Source organism: Malaclemys terrapin, chromosome 8 (genome assembly GCF_027887155.1).
Source record: "Malaclemys terrapin pileata isolate rMalTer1 chromosome 8, rMalTer1.hap1, whole genome shotgun sequence".
NCBI lineage: Eukaryota > Metazoa > Chordata > Testudines > Emydidae > Malaclemys > Malaclemys terrapin.
Window position 1 is genome coordinate 5,711,523 of NC_071512.1, and position 21,473 is coordinate 5,732,995.

At 45.3% G+C, this 21,473-nt stretch overlaps 1 protein-coding gene across 1 annotated transcript in view; it reads left to right on the forward strand.

The window, feature by feature from the left end:
* The window catches only part of GLRA1 (glycine receptor alpha 1), a 227,625-nt gene that overhangs the window by 180,295 nt on the left and 25,857 nt on the right, over positions 1–21,473 (forward strand). The window contains exons 2-3 of the mRNA XM_054037382.1: positions 338–500; positions 10,369–10,436. Of these exons, the coding sequence (XP_053893357.1) occupies positions 338–500; positions 10,369–10,436 (231 nt within the window). The remainder of the gene's footprint in view (positions 1–337; positions 501–10,368; positions 10,437–21,473) is intronic.

The window sequence follows — 21,473 nt, forward strand, 5'->3', positions numbered from 1 at the left end:
CATGGTAATATGGTGGCCTGTAATAAAACTAGGCTAATCTCCAAGTGTGTTTTCCCACTGGGGTTCGGTGCTGGAGGTCACACTTCTGATTTAGTCAGATGCCAAGGGTCTGTACCTACATTAGCAAAAGGATTTTGTTCATTCGTCATCTCGCCGGTACTTGGGATTCTATATTCAGAGATGTTTGGGCTTGGCAAACAAATTAGCAGGGACCAGCCTCATTAAGAATCCACAGAGGTATCTGGCCTATCTTGCAGTGGGAACGAGGCACTGACTGCTCTGCCTACAGATCCCCAGCCCTGCACAACATGGGACACCGTCTCTATAAATGCTACAGACTAAACCTTTCCTTTCTTTTCAATCACTCAGCCTGGCGGCTTCCAAAGAAGCCGAAGCAGCAGCACGGTCTACTTCCAAACCCATGTCCCCCTCGGATTTCCTGGATAAGTTGATGGGCAGAACCTCAGGATACGATGCCAGAATCAGACCAAATTTTAAAGGTAGGCACAACCCAGCTATTTTATTTTGTTTGTCTTCCCAGTTGACAATGAAGTACAAATACTTCCTATGTACATCTTCCATCCTGTGGGATCCCCCAAAGCCTTTTACTAACTTGTTATATCACCGTATATAAAGGAATCAGTTCATTTCCAACTGAAGTGCAGCTACCTCTGGAGTGGAATGTAATGGCTTTTCAGCGGTACACTCAGCAACGCTGAACACCCGGTAAAGGTAGAGCACAGAGATGAAAATTACACCCAATTGAAACTGCAGAGGAGATCTAGGTGGGCAGAATATAACTCCCTAGATCATGGGGTCATAACCAAGCTACCCATCCCCATATTATTGAACAAGAAAGAGGGCCTGTCTAGATGCCAGCTAGATTGGAGCAGAGGGCCCAGGAATGGAAACAGGGTCTCTTTATAGAAAGGGCTATGGACCAGGGTGTTGGAATATATATGGTGAATGGGTATGAAATGACCGTGTTATTTCAAAAGCGGTGAAGCCATAAGAGAGTTACATGGGTTGTCCTAAATGAGTGCTGATGGAAGCCTTTAGCCCATGCTTCCCCGTCATGCATGTCAAGTATCATACATGTCATATCTGCCACATTACAGGCTCGCGGGGCTCACATTACCGGGCTAACAGCAGCAGTGCTGACGTTCAGGCTTGGTATGGAGCCTAGGCTCTGAAACCCAGCAAAGAGGGCAGGTCTCAGAGTCTAGGGCTCTAGCCTGAACAGGAATGTCTACGCACCGAGTTTTAGCCCCATAGCACAAGCTCTGCCAGACCGAAGCTGCTACAGGTGTTTTTTGCAGTGTAGACAAACCCAGACAGTCTGTCTGAACAAGGCTCAGAGGGAGCCTTAAATACCTCTAAAAACAACTTCAACTTTGCAGTTTGTAAGCCCAATAGCCTGGGGTTTTCCGAGGCTAGGAATGACAGCTGGGCCCATTGGGAAGCTGGAAATCTCCCTTTTTTTGAAAGGGAGCTATTTGAAGATGCAGAGGGGCCTGGCAAATTAGACTAAATCCCAGGGCAGTGGAGAAGTGAGGCAGTGAAAAGAGCAGGGAAATGTAGCTTGATCGCAGGACTCCCCTTTATCGCATGGATGGCCATAGCCCCCTATGTGCAGTGGGGGGCTGGCAGGAAGGGGGGCGGTATTAGAGGCATTGTGAGGTATACACACACTTCTGTGAACGGTGTCCTGGACTTCCCAAAGGCTCAGAATGGTCAGGACCTTGGTCACTCGGCTTATCTAAAAGATGGCACCAGCAATGTAGGCATCTCATCCTCCTAAGCCACCAGTCTACACTCAGCTATTAGTTCAGTGCGGAACCACAGGGAGGAGCGCCACCTACTGCTTGTGATAAGCACTGAGGTTTAGAGCAGGTAAATGCAGGACAGGACATTCCCTCTGAGAGGCTGGAGTAATCACACAGGCCTGTCGTTGCATTTGATTTAGTGTCACATCCGCCTGTGTGGTTGGTTGATTTCATTTATTCCCGTCCTTCTTTGTTATTTGGGATATTCAGACACAAACAGGTTCTTTGCAGCTTAAGATTTCATCGGTTCCAGTCTCTTACACCTCACCTGCAATCACCCTGCTCTGGCTGTAGCATTATAGCGGTGGAAATGCACTGGCAGAGCGCTGCGATTTCAAGTGGAGAAGCAGGAGCGGGAGCAGATTAAGGGCCTGATTCTCATTTAAACAAGGGCCCGTTTACGCTGGCCGTGCAAGTGGAAATGCAATTTATACTGTGCAAAGGGCGTAAAAAAACCTTAATGCAAATAAGAATCAGGCCCTAACTGTTAAACAGGAAAGATCTTGTTTCCAGACAACCTCAAAACCTTATAGAGTGGGTCAGTGTTATAGCAAACCCTGTCCCATCAAACCTTTGAGCATCCACCCACGCAAACTATGGTTCCCCAGATGCCAGCTGAGTTGGGCTCTCAACCAGTGTGGCAGCCAACACCAGGGAAGTCTTTATTAGGCTTTGTCCTAACAGATAAAGAGGAACAGATCATAGAACTAAAAATGAATGGTAGCTTAGGTACAAGTAAACGTGACTTGATCACATTTATAATGTGCAAGCAGAATAAAGTCCAGACCAGTAATATATATGTACTTGGTGCTTTCATAGGGCCAATTTCACAAAGCCAATTATGAGTCAAATGAGCTGGGAGGAAGAATTTAATCAGAAAAAAAAAAGAATGACAATTGGGAATAATTTAAGAACACCTTATTAGTTTCCCAAAAAGCCACATTCGAGGAAGAAGGCTGTACTGATTAAAAAAACAACTTGGCTTAGAAGGGAAGTGAAGGCAGCTATAAAAAATAAAAAATAATAGATAACAAATGGAAGAAAGGGGAAATTGATAGTCATGAATATAAATCAGAAATGGGAATTGTAGAAAATTGATAGGGGAAGCCAAGGGACACATGGAGAAGTCTATGGCCAGCAGAGTTAAGGACAATGAGTTTTTTTTAAATGTATCAGGAACAAAAAGAATCCTGACAATGGTATTGGTCCATTACTAGATGGAAATGTTAGAATTACCAATAATAATGCAGAAAAGGCAGAAGTGTTCAGTAAGTATTTCTGTTCTGGATTTGGGAACAAAAACAGATAATATAGCCTCATCACATGGTGATAACATTCTTTCCGTTCCACTTAATATCTCTGGAGGTTGTTAAACAGAAGCTACTAAAATTAAATATTTTTAAATTAGCTGGTCCACACAACTTACATCGAAGACTTTTAAAAGAGCTGGCTGAGGAGCAGGCTAGACTGTTAATGTTGATTTTCAACAAATCTTGGAGCACTAGGAAAGTTCCAGAAGACTAGTGGAAGAAAAATTGGGGGAGTGGTAAATGATGAAGAGGACAGGTCATTGATTCAGAGTGATCTGGATCTCTTGGTACATGGGGCACAAGCAAACAATATGCATTTTAATACAGTTAAATGTAAATGTATACATCTAGGAACAAAGAATGTCAGCCACACTTACAGGATGAGGGACTCTATCCTGGGAAGCAGTGACTCTGGAAAAGATTTTGGGGTCTTGGTGGATAATCAGCTGAACATGAGCTCCCAGTGTGATGCAGTGGCCAAAAGAGTTAATGCAATCCTTGGATGCATTAACAGGGGAATCTCCAGTAGGAATAGAGAGGTTATTTTACCTCTGTATTGGGCACTGGTGCAAATGCTGGAATCCTGTGTCCAGTTCTGGTGTCCACAATTCGAGGAGGATGTTGATAAATTGGAGAGGGTTCAGAGAAGAGCCATGAGAATGATTAAAAGATCAGAAAACATGTCTGATAGGGATAGACTCGAGGAGCTCAATCAATTTAGCTTAACAAAGAGATGGTTAAGGGGTGACTTGGTTACAATCTATAATTATTTACATGGGGAACAAATATGTAATAACAGGCTCTTCAATCTAGCAGAGAAAGGTATGACATGATCCAATGGCTGAAAGTTGAAGCTAGACAAATTCGGACTAGAAATAAGATGTCCATTTTTAATGATGAGAGTAATTAACCATTGAAACAATTTACCAAGGGTCCTGATGGATTCTCCATCACTGACCATTTTTAAATCAAGATTGGATGTTTTTCTAACTGCTCTGCTCTGGGGATTATTTTGGGGAAGGTCTATAGCAGGTGTTATAAAGGAGATCAGACTAGATGATCGCAATGGTCCCTATGAATTTGCAGCTGCTGCTTCCGTGAAGCCAATTTGTGACATGACTTGAGGGATTGTGCGGGGACATCATGACCCAGGGGAATGATCTGTTCTGTGCGTCCTGTGGCAACACAAGTGGCTATTCAAAAGCAAACTGTCCTGTACTGTAGCATCTTCCGCTCCCTGCTGTGCTGGAGCCCTCATCGACTGCAGGGCCTGAATCCCAAGGACCCTGCCTCAACCTGAGAAGTGCGGGAAATGGGCACTGCCATTGCTATTCAGTTATGTTCCTCAAGCGTAGGATTTTGTCTCCTCTTCGTTGCATGCAGCACCATGCACAATACTGATGCTCAGCAAACAATAATCACCCTCTTCCCCTGAATGAGCCTAGTAAGAACGACACCCAGGTAATAAAGTATGAAAATAGGATTCGGGACCAGAATGGTCTCCCAGCAGCAGGTTCCGCAGATCTTCATTACAAGGGGCCAATGAACTCTCAGGAATAATTCAGCTGAGCCCGGTGCTCAGATACAAAGGTGGGGAACGTGGGAGAAATGGTTGGACAGATGGATGCCACCAGCCCAGTGGGTGACAGCCTGGGACCCTAGCCTCCTGTCTGATAAAAGCAGGGCCACTCCGCTGACTCCCTGGTTCCAATCTACTGGCTACATTTTCATAAGCTCAAGAAGTTTTCGCTTTCCTGCCCCCATTGAAGCTAAGGGGAGCTTTGCTCATAGACTTAAGGAGAAACAGTGTTAGATACTAAGAGGCCCACTTCACCTACAATTCCAAATTGTAGCATTTTACACCGACTTTGCACTGGTGCAAGTATTCCCCAAGGTCCTGGGAAATGGTGAATTGGTCCATACATTATGGGATTTGTTAGATTTTTTTCTTCTAAACATCTTTTCTAAGGGCTTGTCTACACATGAAAGTTTATTCGGATTAAGGGAGGGTGTTTGAATTTAAAGAAGAATAGTTATTCCTACTTCATGCCCTGTGTGGATGCGCTCATTCTGAAGTAAGGCATTCTTAGAGATGGGAGACAATTTCAGCAGATAGTTAGCTTTTCATTTGAAAAGACATTATTTTTCAAAATGTGGGGGGGGGGGTTAAATCACCCAAAAAATTCACATAAAAAGTGGAAAAAGAAAACCACAAAAAGTAACTGGAAAAAAAAAAGTAATTTCACGTAAAAAAAAAATAATAAAACCCTTTGTTTTGGGCTGAGCAAAATATTTCCTTCAACTCAATAAAACGTTTGATTTTTTTCAATTTGGTTGGGGGGAAAAAAAACCCCAAATCAGTTTCTGTTTCCACGGAGCCAAAGATTTTTCCTGATTTTTTGGTTTGGCCCCCAAACAGAAAAAATCAGTTATTCACTCATCACAATAAATATTCCTGAATAGCTCTTACAGTGACTATTGTTCATTTCTAAACTCTCCTTTCCAGGTTCTTTGTCCTTGACTGTCCCCCCAGACAAACCAGGACCTGCAATCGCAAAGCCACTGTCTGTTAGATTCTAATTTCTGTTGCTTATTTTTGTCCCTTACCATCAGGTCTTTTTTTCTCTCCGGGAATAATTGGTCTGTGATAATGCAAAACTCCTACAAGCAATTAATCATTGCAATAACTCCTGCAGTCCAGTTGCAAGCACTAGGCTCTGTCCCAGGGTTTTCACATTCAGATGCTCGCATTAAGAACATCCCCGGGGTGACCAGCAAGAGGCAACACCTTCCGTAATACCAGTGAAGCAACACAGGGTTAAAAAATGCTTCACTGGAACTTCTTACCACCATGTTGCACACACAAAAGAAATTAAACTTTAATATTTAATGAAATATATACATTATCCTTCTGCTGAAGGCTGCTGTATTGTAATTTTATTCGGGATAATTTAATTTCAGATTTATTTCAATGAACTACACCTTCCCCATGGGGGCAGTTTACTAGCTTAGTCTCCCACACATAAATCAGTATCCAATTTATATGGAAGTCACAGCCGCAGCTTTGCAGAGCTTGGGGTTGTAGCTCTCTGAGCACGTCATTTAAATTAACTGGCAGTAACTCATAAAGGCACTTTAATGGTTTCGATTGAAAATAATATCAAGACAGTGCCGGATCGATCGTTAGGGAGGTTAAGAGTAAAAAAGGGGGAAGATTATGGAGGAGCCACATACAGTTTGGACATCTCCTTGAAGTCACACTTCCATCTTGAGAATAGGAAGCAGCATCTGCGTTTTGTTTGAATTTGGGAGAATAAAGTTAGTACCCAGGAAGGTTAGAGTCTGATAGTGCTAGTTAGATCCATCCATCCATCGCCCCCTTTCCCCCACAGCCTTGCCTCTGTCATGAACTGCAGTACCTTTCCCTGCTGTTCCAGGCCTGGACTCCTGCACAGCTGTGTTCCACCCCAGAGGTGGCTGCATTTTAGTGAAGAGATTCCCAGCTATCTATATAGGTTTTGGTTGTCAGAGGTGCTGAGTACTCACAGTTCTCATTCGCTTCAATTGGAGCTGCAGGTGCTGAGCACCTCTGAAAATCAAGAATGCAAAATTTTTCTCTCAGATCCCGAGGGTAGATGTTGCTTCACATTCGGCTACACTAACATACGTGTCAGTGAGGAGTTCCACGTGGGCTGGGGAGAGTCAAAGAGCAGAGCAGAAATCCTTCATGTACATCAGAGGAGAATGTTGCCCATGCAGTCGTTTATCATGTTAGCTTAGCATTTCGCGCACAGTCCCCTTTGGGATGAAAGGCTCCACACACACGCCAGAGATTATGGATTATTTGCTAGTGTCATCACCTACACTTTTGAGCCTGGTGTTTTAGCAGCAGTTACACACACACACACACACACACACACACACACACACGCTTTGTTCTTTTACAGATGCCCTTGAGTTTGATTCTGGGAAACCAGTCACTCATTTCCCAACCCAATCAGAGCATTACAGAAGGAGCAAACTGAGAACCACCAAACAGCAAGAGGACTATCCTAGACATGTGCTTTGCATAGTGAGTTCACCCAACCACTAAACGGTTGATTAGCTCCAGGTCCATTTCACAAGGGCTCCTTCAAACACTGGGATGCCAGCTGTGTTTCTCTTGGTTAAGAGGGGCTGGTAAAGGGAAAAGATACATTTGTGCATGTGCTGCTCTAGCCTGTACCTGCGTTAACTAGTCTGGAGAGGGAGCAGTGCAGATTGAGAGCTACTGTTGAGTTGGCAGAGAGCTGTCCGGAAGCTGGCAAGAAGACAACCGTTTGGATTTCTGGGAATCTTTACAAAGAAACTCCTAATGACGCTGCCTGGCACTTATGCAAAGCGAGGTGGCTGTGTCTCTGCAAAGCTACCCTTGCTTAGTAAGAGGTACAAAGCTTTAGAAGGGGACAGGACAGAAAACAACAGGCTCTGCGATCAGGAAATTCCATTAATTTCTACACAGGAGGGAGTTTACATTGATTACAGACCACAAGCCTCTTGTTAAAACCATTGGGCCAAAAAGGAGCATTTCATCTTTTAGCGGCTGTTGGATCACAGATGTGGCCTCTGATGCTTCACTTCTCCTCCCCTTATTATCAAGTATAAGCCATCTGACACCATCAGCAGTGCTAATACATCATCCTGGTAGCCAATAGGGATTTAAAAAAACCCACAACCACCATATGCCATTTTCCCTGCCCCCCCCGCGCCCCCTCGAAGACTGCCCCACATGAAGCAGTTACAGCAGAGACTGAAAATAAGCCCAGTTTAAAGAAACCAGAAATGCATACGTTAGATGTCTGTGAACGACTTATGCAGGGAGAGCTGTCAGGGCACAGAGAAGTACCTGCGACTCCTGCTTCAATGACAGGGTTGTTTGCGATGGTGGGGGGCAGGGCTCAAAAGCCCTGGGGCTCACTTCCAGTTTGTCTTATGTTACTAAAAGTTCATGCTTCAGAGTTTCGCCTGGCCAATCAGCAGGAGGGTCAGGAAGGGATTTTTTCCCCCTCAATGTATTATGGGGGGGGGGGTACAGAGTTGGATGATGCATGCCAACAAGACCTGGATATGCCCACCACTTAGGGTTGCCAGCTGTCTAATTACACAAATCCAAACACCCTTGCCCCGCCCCTTCTCTGAGGCCCCGCCCTGCTCACTCCATCCCCCCTCCCTCGCTCGCTCTCCCCAACCCTCACTCACTTTAACCAGGCTGGGGCAGGGGGTTGGGTTGCGGGAGGGAGTGCAGGCTCTGGGAGGGGGCCGAGGGGTTTGGAGTGTGGGAGGGGGCTCCAGGCTGAGCCTGGGGCGAGGTGAGGGGTGTAGGCTCTGGGAGGGAGTTTGGGTTTGGGACGGGGCTCAGGGCTGGGACAGGAGGTGTGGGCTCTGGGAGGGAGTTTGGGTGCAGGAGTGGGGTGCAGGCTGGGGTTGAGGTGCAGAAGGGGGTAAGGGGTGCGGGCTCCCTCCGTGCGATGCTTACCTCAAGCGGCTCCTGGTCAGCGGTGCAGCAGGTATAAGGCAGGCTCCCTGCCTGCCCTGGCCCTGCGCCACTCATGGAAGCAGCCAGCACATCCCTGCAGGGGATGGGGGGACAGAGGGCTCTGCACACTGCCCCTGCCTGCAAGCACCACCCCAACCAGTTCCCACTGGCCTCAGTTCCCGGCCAATGGGAACTGCAGGGGTCGTGCTTGCAGGCAGGGGCAGCGTGTGAAGACTCCATCTCCTACCCCCACAGGGACATGCCGGCTGCTTCCACGAGCGGTGCAGGGCCAGGGCAGGCAGGGAGCCTGCCATAGCCCCCCTGTGCTGCCGGACTTTAAGCGGGCTTCAGTAGCCTCCCAAGTTCTGTCCCAAGGCAAAATGGAAAAAGATTTCCTGTCGCACAAAGCTTTCAGAGATTTGAAAAACATTTCCCATCCAGCCCTACTCACCATCTAGCCAACACCACATCTGAGCTAAAAGAACCAAAATCCAATTTATCCCCCTGAGCACACTCAAAGGTCAGGAATTTTCATGTGGTGGTGAAAGCAGAAGGTGCAAGAAAATTCAAGGTTTACGTGTGTGGTTCAAACTCTTTTCTTACTCATGGTTTATATTTAATTTTATTTTCTATTTACCTGGGTCCAATCTGCAGGTTTTGGTAACTCCCAAATTCCAAACACATCATCACACGATCTCAAGTTGATCAGTGCAATATTTTGATTCACATTTCCAGATGCACCAGTTGTCATTTGTAGCTCATACTCAGGGCCAACCGGAGGGGGGGGGGGCGTGGACAAATGGGGCAATTTGCCCCCGGCCCCGAGCTCCGCAGGGGCCCCACAAGCCCTGGCCCAGCAGCGGTCCGGGTCTTCAGTGGCCCTGCGAGCCCTGGCCCGGCGGCGGTCTGGGTCTTCGGCGGCATTTCAGCGGCAGGGGGCCCTTCAGTGCTGCCAAAGACATGGAGTGACTGAAGGGCCCCCCTCCGCCGAAATACCGCCAAAGACCCAGACCGCCGCCGGGTGAATACAAGTGCAGCAGCTCCCCCGCTTTGCCCCAGGCCCCCTGAATCCTCTGGGCGGCCCTGCTCATACTACATAAAAATCCCCAAAGACCTTCTATCCAACCATATCATGAGATCCTATCAGTTCATCCTTCATCTCCAGTCCCCTCCACCTACTTCTCCCCAACCTCCCTCCTGCTTGTAAGTTAAAATACACTTCACAGCCTGCACGGATGCATGCTCTGGTGGACCAAACAGAAAAGCATTCCAGAATTCCGGACCCCTCACAGGCCACCCCTGCCAACTGCTTACGTTCACGCATGTCTCTGTATGGCAGTATGACTAGGTTCCATGAGACGGTCCCTCATAGTCCCATGCCATTTGGAGCTTTATTGTTTAAAACCAGCATATTGGATCTTTACTCAGGCAAATTCCGGCCAGCACAAGCAGAGTTTTCTCGAGTATTGACTGAATAAAATACGAAGAAGGACTGCAGGATTTGGCCCTACAGAACATGGAAGAGGGTGGAATATGACCCAGGGGATATACGTGTGACCCACTCAGATTTTCAAACAGCCGCAGGGTGGTGTAGAGATTATGGTGCCATATAGAAAGCTAAACTTCCATGCCAATAGGATTTAGCACTGCAATGTGGAAGTATGTTTGCCAGTGATCATATGGTGGATTCCTGATCTGCTCTTAATTTGTTGCGCAGGCCCTGCAGTAAACGTCAGCTGCAACATTTTCATCAACAGCTTTGGTTCTATTGCAGAAACGACTATGGTAAGTAAAATTAAGTATAGCTGTTCAACTTGTTCGGTCACATTCTACTTCCAGTGCATGTGGCAAGTTTCCAAACTGCTTTTATTCTGCTAAAGGAGACGGTTGCTCCTCTGTTCCTGGATTGTATTTGAAGGGTGATTAAATTAAAGGCTTTAGTGTACAAGATTTTCATTGTTCAAAGACTAAGATCTTGTACTATCTGTATGCATCTGCACATAAACATAAGCATTTGAATAGGCAACAATAAGAGGCTGACATTCTCAGAAGAGTATATAGAAGTAAGGAAACGAGAACAAATTGTTCCTAGTACCGCTTGCAAAAGGTTTCACCAAGCCACATAGTTCAGAGATGCACCCAAGATTTCTAAAAATTCAAGAGCATTTAGATCTGGGATTTTGAATTAGCCCATTGTAGAGTTAAGGGGCAGCAGCTCAATCCAGATCCAATCTGAACCAATCCTCAAATTCCCCAGAATTGGAGAGGGTTTTCATATCTGGATTTTCTTTGGAGCCATTGTCTGCACACAAAAAACTTAAAATGCATTTAATCAGAATCAACATTTGCAAGGTTTTGCAAGCTCAGACCATCTTTGGGAGAAATTAACCAATATTGCAATAGCTGTATCCAATTTGTAAGGAGCTAGAAGGAGACAATCATGAGGAAAGGAGATAATAGTCTTCAGATAGAGCAATTAAAGATCAGTTGCGACATAATCAGTGAACAGCAAACCCAAGCTCTGGAGGTACAATGCCATCCCTCTGTATTAATTAAAGATAATTCAGAAATATGATGTTCAATTACCCTTTTTGTAAGTCTCTCTATAGAAGGATGTTGATTGAAGTATGTAAAATGCCCCAACTCCAATTGTCCTGTGCATTTAGAAGAGGATTTTATAAGTCTTACAGACAGCATTTTACACTGGTGTCACTTTCATTGACTTCAGTGAAGTTATTCTAGATTTACACCAGAAATCAGAGGAGAATCGGGCGCTATCTATGCTTAGTTACAGTACAGCAGAATGTGTAGCTTAGTATTCTTTCTAATGCAATGTACATTTAGTCCTATTACTAGACACAAGTTGGCATTGATTATATTTGGTCTAAATTCTTAAGGAAATACAATCCTTAGCTGGAGGGCTGCACTTGTCAATAACATCTCAAATCCTAGAAGCACACTTTATATTGTAGTGTGCCTAAACTCACCACATTCGTGTGCAGAATAAATTACCATTCCCTAGACATTTCTATTTGTCCATGAATTGGAGAATGGAACTATTACTAACGTGTTATTTTATTGGATAACTTCACTGGGCGTGAGGTGCAATAAGCAAATCATGATGTGGACCTTGTCTCCATAAAATTCAGTGGCTCCATCCCATTGAATGGCAGAGGAGATGGGGCAAGCCCCCATTAGCCCTCCCTGTGCAATATACAGAAAGACATCATGCAGAACAGCCTGCTCTCATAACGTACCTGTTATATATTGCTCCCCAAGGCATTTCACAATCCACTGAAACAATCCCGAGGCACCCTGGTGAACTGGATATGCCATAAAACGAGTGCGTCTTAAGCCTAGCCCAGCAAAGAGAAACACAATGCAGACCTGTTAAACACACTATGGGGATCTGCTCTGTTCTGCGGGGTCCACCATTTTGGAATCCATTCCTCTGAAGAAAAAATCCCCACTACCACTTGGAAAGCGTAGGTTTGAGTGCCTCTGAGAACTCAAGGCAACAGATGCTGATTCTTCTCAAGCAGGCATCAAAAAACAGAAGTGTGGCACCGGAGAGCAGCTGTTAGAACTCTCCATCACCCTGCTAATAAGCTGGCCCCCACCCCTACAGCTGTTTTTTTAAATGTAGCAGATTAGCTAGATTGCATGAATGGCATTGTCTCCAAACTCAGGCTGGGAGGATGAAAGTTCCATTTCACAGAGGATTTTGAGATTTCAAAATGAAGCTTATTCAGAATCAGTACAAAACCAGAAAATTCCACAGTTCTCCACACAGGAAAATGCCAATCAAAAACTTGCTTCTGGTCAGCCAGAATGTTTCATTTCAAACCGACCAAAATGTTTTGATTTCAGCTTTTGTACTGTGTGCAATATAATCCATTACAACAAAATAACCCTTTGAAATATAAAGTAGCTTCAAAACGAAAAATCAAAATGTTTTGGTCTGATAATGTTGAAACGGGACATTTTGATGCTAATAGTGCCCCTCCCCCGTCCCTAATTTTCTTCTGAAACTATATTCTGGCAAAATCGACCCGATTACGTGAAGCATTTCAGTGTTGACAGAACTGTGTATTCCAACAGAGTATGGTTCTGTCCAAATTTCTCCAACCAGCTCTACTGAAAACAACTATAGAAACCTGCTTGTGACTGGGTAAGGTCTGGTCTACACTCAGGGCCGGCGCTTCCATTTAGGTGACCTAGGCGGTCGCCTAGGGCACCAGGATTTGGGAGAGCAGCAATTCGGTGGTGGGGGGTCCTTCCACGCTCCGGGTCTTCGGTGGCAATTCTGCGGCGGGTCCTTCACTCGCTCCAGGACCCACCGCCAAAGTGTCCCGAAGACCAGGAGCGCGGAAGGACCCCCCCGCCGCAGACTTGACGACGACGACCAGGAGCGTGGAAGGACCCCCGCCTAGGGCGCCAAAAACCCTGGCACCGCTCCTGTCTACCCTAGGGGGAGGGCTCAATCTAAGTTACGCAACTTCAGTACATAACTGGCAGCCAATATGTCCCTCAGCCCCCCGCTTCCTACAGCTTCCATTGGCCTGGAGCGGCGAACCGCAGCCACTGGGAGCTGCGATCAGCCGAACCTGCGGATGCAGCAGGTAAACAAACCCGCCCGGCCCGCCAGGGGCTTTCCCTGAACAAACGGCGGCCCTAGTTTGAGAAGCACTGGTGTAGACAAGCCCTAAGTCTAAGGTGGCTGCCACATGAATGAGGGAGGGGTTTTGCCACACCTGCAGCTCAAGTCCTAGCACCCTTCTCAAGTAACAGTGTAGCTGACATGAGGAGAGCATGGCTCTTTGTCACCAGTCCAGAGGCTGGTCCACATGGAGGCTGGAGTCCGCTACCACTAGAGCTGGTGGGGAAAAAAATTTCCATGAAAGATTGCAAAAGAAAATCACTTTAATTGCATTCACATTTTTTCATTTTTTTCCCCAACAGAAACAGAGAATTAAAAACAAAAATGTTGGAAAGAAAACACAAATTGTTCCCCTTTCTTTTGTCATTTCTTTTTATTCCCTTTTTTCAAACTAGAAAAGTGTGGAGTTGGGCAAAGGTGTTGGGGATGGGGGGGGTTCAAAAGTGAGAGAAAGTATCAACTATTAGGTTTAAAAAAAACACTTTTCCAATGGAAAAAAATAAATAAATGAGAAAAGAATTCTCTCCGTCCACTGAGTTGAAACAAAATATTTTTTAAAAATTCAACATTTTTCATTTTTAAATGTTTTTCCAAAACCAAAAAATTGGTAAACTTTTTTCATGAACAAAAAAAGTTCCATTTTTGACTTAACCCCATTTTTCAAAGAAAACAAGTCAACCAGCCTTGACTCCAGCTCCCAGCTAAGGGACTTAATTCTTTTGCTGGAGTAGTGCAGTCTCAAGCTTTTAGCCCTGATGGTCACAGGTTCAAATCCCACTGTTGACCCAAATTGGACTGGTTATGGTAGCATTGTAGAATCACTGGCCAAACAAAACAAGAAAGCTCAATGTTCAAGAGATGCTACAGCTAAAGTCTCCTAGATGGCTGGATCACTCTAGCATGCTGTAAGAAGTAACCACATCGCTGGTACCCAGGGAAGCATAACCACAGAGATCTATCAATTCATTTAATTAGAGAGATCTTTAAAATATGTTTTGGGACTTTTCGTTCACACATAAGCCATTACTGTTGACATTTAAAGACTCTAGTGACAAGCTCCATAGACCACAAATCAGTGGGGATCATTACTGTCAACATGCATACCGCTAATGAGATCACCAGTTCACAGTTGAGGGCACCATAGCAGAGTGAGAAGAATCAGAGAAGTATGGAAAAGGGCAACAAGGAAGAGAAGATACAGGAGCAGCGTTTAGCTACATGAAGAAGTTGTGAAACTCCAGTTTCCATTGATTAGAAAAGTAAGTGGCAAGAAGGAAGGTAATAAAGGTGCAGAGAGCATTTGAAGAGCAATCATCCTTCTATGAACTCTCTAATGGAGGCTCAAAGGGCAAGAAGTGAAGAGGTGAAATGTTCCAGGAGGTTAGGAGAACGCATAGAGGGAAATTAATGTGTGGAATGGACTCCCAAAGGCAGAACCAGATTAAGGGCATGATCCTTCAAGGTCAGTAGTAGAAGAGGGCTCTCAGCACCTTGCAGAACAGGACCCAATAGGGTGACCAGATGTCCCGATTTTATAGGGACAGTCCCGATTTTTAGGTCTTTTTCTTATATAGGCTCCTATTACCCCCCACCCCCTGTCCCGATTTTTCATATTTGCTGTCTGGTCACCCTAGGACCCAATAAAATATAGACATAGACACAGGAACCATAAGTATGCATACACAATGCCCTGTGATTGATGGGACACTGTTATAGTGTGAGAGGTTGGGTCCTCTTGCAGCTTGAGGTTTGAATCACAGCTCCATCAGCCCTGCTCTTAATCCAGCCCAAGGATAAGAGAAGCAGCAATTGGGAACATATTCAACATAGAATTAAACAAGCACTTTGAGGAGAAAAACATTAAAGGGTACAGACAGATGGGTGGATGGGTCTAGATGGCCCCCTTCTGTCCGGAAACATTGCAATAGAATTCTGCGTTTAACAAGCTAGGAGATGCACCTTTCCTCCAGCTCATTTTTATTACTGAATGTTGTGGTATTTGCAGACTGAGGAATCTAAACACAACAGCAAATATCTCATTCAAAACGGAAATAGAAACCAAACACCTCATGAATCGAGTGTCCCAGCTGAGTGGGCTGAGTTTAGTAACGAGTTATAAATGAGAGTTTAAGGGAAAGATCATGCTCTGACATTTGGGATTCTGATTCTCCGCAGCACCCTTTGCATATATATATTTTTCAGCTGTTTAAAGGAATTGCACACAGGATTCATCCCATTTGAAAAGGGCAAACTAAACGTAACCTTATAGCCAACTGCAGCAAAACTATATCCACTAAGCAAGTATCTAATAAGGGCACAAGAACCTGGAGGGTGCAACCATCCTGCTGTAATATAGTTGTTTGGATAGTTCTTGCACAGATGTCTCCAATCAGATAATGAATCATTTCTGTAAATGGGTTTAAACAAGCCACCACAACTTCACCAGCCTCAATCCAGCATACACTATTGATGAAACACTGGGAGAAACTATCGACCCAGGGGCCACGTTCGACCTCAGATCCATAGCCTCTGAGATCAACAGGAGTTATGAGTGTCTGCAGACAGCACTGGGCTCAGTTGCACACGTAACAAGCAGGGCAGCGAAAAAACAGTGAAGAGAGTTTTGTGACATTTCTCTCCTTTTTTTTTTCAATTTCAAACATGCAACATTTTTATTTTTCAAAACATGTCCAGAACTGGAACTTTTTTCTCAAAACGTGCAGATATTCAAAAATTCCAAAATATTAGTCCCTCCCAAACCAAGATTTCTAATTTTGAAATTCAAAATATCAAAGATGCTGAGGGGGTCATTTCTGACTAACCAGGAAGGGGAATGGTGAACTCTCAAAAGGATTTTTTTTTTCCAGTAAATCAGTTTATTTGTATGAAAATCACAAACAAATGCAAAAACCACCAATGCGGAGGACTCCCCAGTTTTGCTGTGAATATTTTGCACAGCGAGTGCAATCGTTTGGAGTTACCAGCTCAGTGAATTACCAGTGCAGAGAGATCTTTCAAATATGCCTCTGCATTTTACACCAGGAGTTTAGGTTAATTTTTCATATCAGTAATCTCTCTTCAGCTCTGTATTTACAGTTTCTTTATAGCAAGATACCATACTGATTTGCACCTCCGATTTTACTAGAAAAAAATATTTACTAATGTAAAAGCCGAGGTTAGGAAGAGCCTCTTTTGAGTGAGATGCTTTAAGGTATACATCCTGCCCCTAGCTCACAGCCTGAGTAACCAGGGGAGGAATCTTTCCAGGCCACTCCCGGGGCTCCCCCCACACACATACTTTGCATCGGGAATAGTCTGTGGGTCTACCTAGTTGTGAATCCACAAGCTTCAACACTCCCCCCACCCCTGCATTGCCACTGAATGAGATTGGTAGGAGCTACACTTTGTAACATGCAGCTCTCATGCCTTTTGTGTGCTCCAGACATTCTTCCCCTCCTCTCCATCCTTTTCCCTCGCATACCTCTTCCACTGCAGGCACAGATTTGACCATGCCCACAGGAAGTAGGGATCGGGTTTGCCACTCTGTGAGTGCCCTTTAGGCCGTGTCAGGCTGCCCTTCTCTTACGTCTATCGAAAGAGAAAGCACTGCTGTATTCTACAGCGAGGGATGAAACCACAATAGCTTACAGTAGGAGTGCTGGGGTGGTTATTTGTTTATTAGACGGAGATATACCTATCTCATAGAACTAGAAGAGAACTTGAAAGGTCAAGGAGTCCAGTCCTCTGCCTTCACAGCAGAACCAAGTACTGTCCCTGACAGATTTTTGCCCCAGATCCCTAAATGCCCCTCTCAAGGATTGAGCTCACAACCCTGGATTTAGCAGGCCAATGCTCAAACCACTGAGCTATCCCTGCCCCCATTGATGGAGAGCAATGCAGTGGTGGTGGGTTTGGGGAATATTTTTAATTGGGGGGGGCACATTTTTTGAAATTCACAGGAAAGGGATCCAGGCTCAATGGTCTAGAAGCTGGCGAATTTAGATTCATTATAATTTGGCTGCAAAGAGACTGTTACTGTAAGTCCTGAGCTGCTTCAGTGTAAAATGCCATTCCAATTATCGAGGTGATCTCTTTTACTGGACCCACTTCTGTTGGTGAGAGAGACACGCTTTCGAAAAAGCTCTACTTCAGGTGTGGGAGGAGTGCTGTGTAAGCTCAAAAGCCTGTCTCTCTAATATGTTGGGACCGACAAAGCTGTAACAACACTGCATTCCAAGTATAGGCAGCCTTGTCTCGTAGAGTGAAGCAGATTTGTGGGTTTCTTTAGATTACTTCACTCTAATAGGTCCCATTGTACTTGAAGTCAGCTAAATGTGTCACCACTGGACTCCCTTTTATGAAATCCAAATAATACCAGCCAGCCTGGTGCTTTATTTTTCCTTCTGCAGGAAATGGTTGATGCAATGCAGGATTCTCGTTTGTCTGTGCACCTTTTGGGGGGACAGGGGCTACAGCTTTTTATTGTATCACGCTGAATGAACTGCTGTTGCTCCATGTGGAATCTCCGTCATTGGAGGTTTTTAAGAACAGGTTAGACAAACCCCTGTTGGGAATGGTCTAGTCATTATTTAGTCTTGGATAACCTACTGAGGTCCCTTCCAATCCTACACTTCTATGACTCTATTTGATGTAACTAGTGGCAGTAAATAAGACTGACACAGCACAGATATTTCAAGAAAGAGACCAAAGGTATATAGTTACTGTGTTACATACACATTGTTTCGGATGGGGTTACTTGGAGTGATGCATCCAGCTGATTGTGCATATAGCAGATGGGGTCGTTCATCTGAAGATCCCCACGCTATTTGCAAATATTAAACCTCAGGTTAGCCTCGGGAGGAAGGTACTATTTAGCCATGCTACAAATGGGGAAGTACATGTAGAGATTTGTCCACACTCACACAGCAAACTAGTGGCAGATCTGGCTAGAGAGTAGAACGGGTGAAAAAAAAAATCAAAATGTTTCCACTGAAAAATGCTGTTTTGACAAAACCAAAGTGGTTTGTGGCTGGCGATGGACCAGCTTCCATATGAAATTTGCATCTAAAAGCTTTGAGAGTTAGAGACACAATAGAGTGCTCACCTGGGACATAGGAGACTTAGCTGTGCTGGATTCAGAGCTGGGACTTGAACCTAGGAATCCTTGGTGAGCGTGCTCACAACTGGCCAATAAGGCACTCTCCCTCCCCTGTAGGAGTTGTTCCACTATGTATAAATATCCATTGGGCCAGAGCGAGACTGACTCTACAGCCTGGTGCTTAGGGCACTCACCTTGCAGAGCAGGAACCTGAACCGAGGTCACCTACATTACAGGTGAAGGCCCCAATCCTGGGGCTATTGGCTATTCTGAGGGCTTGTCTTCACTACCCGCCCGGATCGGCGGGTAGAAATCGATCTCTCGGGGATCGATTTATCACATCTCGTCGGGACGCGATAATCGATCCCCGAATCGACGCTCATACTCCACCAGCCCAGGTAGGAGTAAGCGCCGTCGACGGGGGAGCCGCGGTGGTCGATTTGCCTCCGTCCTCACAGCGGGGTAAGTCAGATCAGATGCGTTGAATTCAGCTACGCTATTCCCAGAGCTGAATTTGCGTATCTGAAATCGATCCCCCTCCGTAGTATAGACAGCCTGAGATGTGGCTCTGTCTGTCTCTCTCATCCAGTCTTGGGATAGAAAGTCCTGAACTCCCATGCTCGTAATCTAAGCTCTGGAAAACAGTCCTTCCATTTAGCAGTAAGGAGGTGGTTGTGAGACACTATAACCAGGTGCACTCTTGTGCTCAGAATCTTTATCTGGTTACTATTCCTTTCTAGTATCCATAATTTTATAAGTCCTGTTGAGCATTCCTTCACCACCGGCCTTCATCACTTTCTTGGACTGAATTTTGCAGCCTATAATGAATGTACAGAATTAAAAATAAACCCTCCCCAGTCACACTACCTAGTAAGAGAGAAGTGGGTAACGCACTGCCGTTGGGGAGTGCCGTAACCCCTGCCTAGTGGTGCCAGGAGCCCATTCCCTTTTGGGGATATAAGCATGGCCCAAAATAAAAAGCCCTCCCCCCAATTCCTCTACAGTCCAAGCAGGACAGCAACATGTCTCCCTGAGTTGCGTCCAGCCTTCTTCCATTCTGGCCACACCTTTCCTCTCCCTCCACGGATACATGTCAGGAGCGCTAAACAGTTTAATGAGCCCCAGGTGAGCCTTCTCCTCAGTCATGGAACCCTTTCCTGTCTGGTTCCAAACTCCAGCAGGAACCCAGAAATGACAAGAGAGCCAGTCACTCTGCACAGGTTTAGTTGAGGGCAGAATCCAGACCATGGTATTTAAATAACGCTATTTGAAGCTGCAGACCCACAGTCATTGCTTGGAAGCTTTAGCCAACTCCCTTGCAAGAAGCTAACTGGTTGCTATTGGTTATTTCCCACCCTAGATACATCCGTTCCAGCCAGTGTCCAACCTCCCATTCCTGAGCAAGCTCAGAGAAAAACTAGCCAAAGACCCACTACCAGTTTATCTAATTTAAGCCAGTACCTAGACTCAACATAATCTGGATTCAGGCCAGGACATGGGAAGACAACAGCTTTAGTGGCACTGATAGATGATCTCCTGCTGTCAATAGACAGAGGGGCAGACATCCATTCTCATGCTCCTGGACCTCTCTGCAGCATTCAGCACTGCTGAGATACTGCTCTCTCATATGAGAGAGGTGGCCCGGACCCACAGCAGGGAGCTGAAACGGTCTGAGTCTTTCCTGGCTGGGGGCACCCAATGAGAAGCAATGGGAAACAGATGTTAGTCATGTCACTTAATTCACTACAAGAAGGACAGTGATGAGTGTGGAATAAGAACCTATATAGAATAGAACTAGGGCATCATGGAATGTTTTGTTCTCGGGTGAGGCTTCTCCATCACACTGCCAAGTCCTGTCATATCCAAACTACGTTCCAGAAAAGGACATTCATTTTCATTTGGCTCGTGGTCAAGTTTGCCTACAAAACCATCTCCCCTGTCATCTGGGAAATAGTAGATCCTTCTACTTCCAGCCTCCTCCCACCCTGTAGCATCCATTGGACAATTAGTCTGAAGCCGTTCCTGGCTCAAGTTCCTTTCTTCCTGGCAACTTTTGGAGCTACAGCTATGAATTTAGCCCAGGAGCACGAACTCTGAGTAACACAAGCCCTTGTCGGGGGGGGGGAGGCTTGGTTCATTTTCCACAAGACTGAGCACACTCTGGGCAGCTGCTGCAGAAGTTCCTTCCAAACATGGGTTTGACTCATGTCGTACACGAAATAGACGCCACGATGGAGCTGACCTGCTCGCGTTCCGCTGGTTTGCAGCTGAAGAAGCAAAACAGCCTTTTGCTTTCTGCCTATTAGACCAATTACATTGATTTTCCCTGACTGCAACCACCACTGATCTTTACAGACAGAAAGGGGGGAAATCAATGTATGCAACTCGTTCAGATTGCTACCGTGTGCAATGAATTCAGGGCTATTTTCTATCCACTTCTCCTTTCCCTCTCTGTCTCTCTTTCCTTCTTTCAGATTTATATGATTGTTAGTTCTGCACAAGGCCACTCATTATTAGCTGGCCACCGCTATTAGCCATTTTTCTAGAGACACATTATCTTGGGGAGAAGGAGAGGGATAATAAAGTGAGAAAGACCCACCAAAACTTGTAAAGGTGACATCCTGGCTCTCAGCAGAAGGGGAAAGAATCGAATTTTATTCATGTTCAGAAATCTATTCCCTTTAACTTAATCAAGACATTGGCCTGTGTGCTGTTGGCAAAATTACAAGGTCATTAGTAGTTTCTATGCACAAAGGGTGTGTAGGGGGCACAGTCTTAAAACTGATTTCTAGAAGAGCTTTGGTAATTGACTGCCCTAATCAAAACTATAGGACACACCCACTGTGTCATCTTCTAATCTTGCCCCAGGGTAATCAGACTGCAAGTCATGTTTACACAATTTAAAAATAAAAATAAAAAAAAAAATCAATGGAGATATCCCATCTCCTAGAACTGGAAGGGACCTTGAAAGGTCATCAAGTCCAGCCCCCCCGCCTTCACTAGCAGGACCAAGTACTGATTTTGCCCCAGATCCCCAAGTGGCCCCCTCAAGGATTGAACTCAC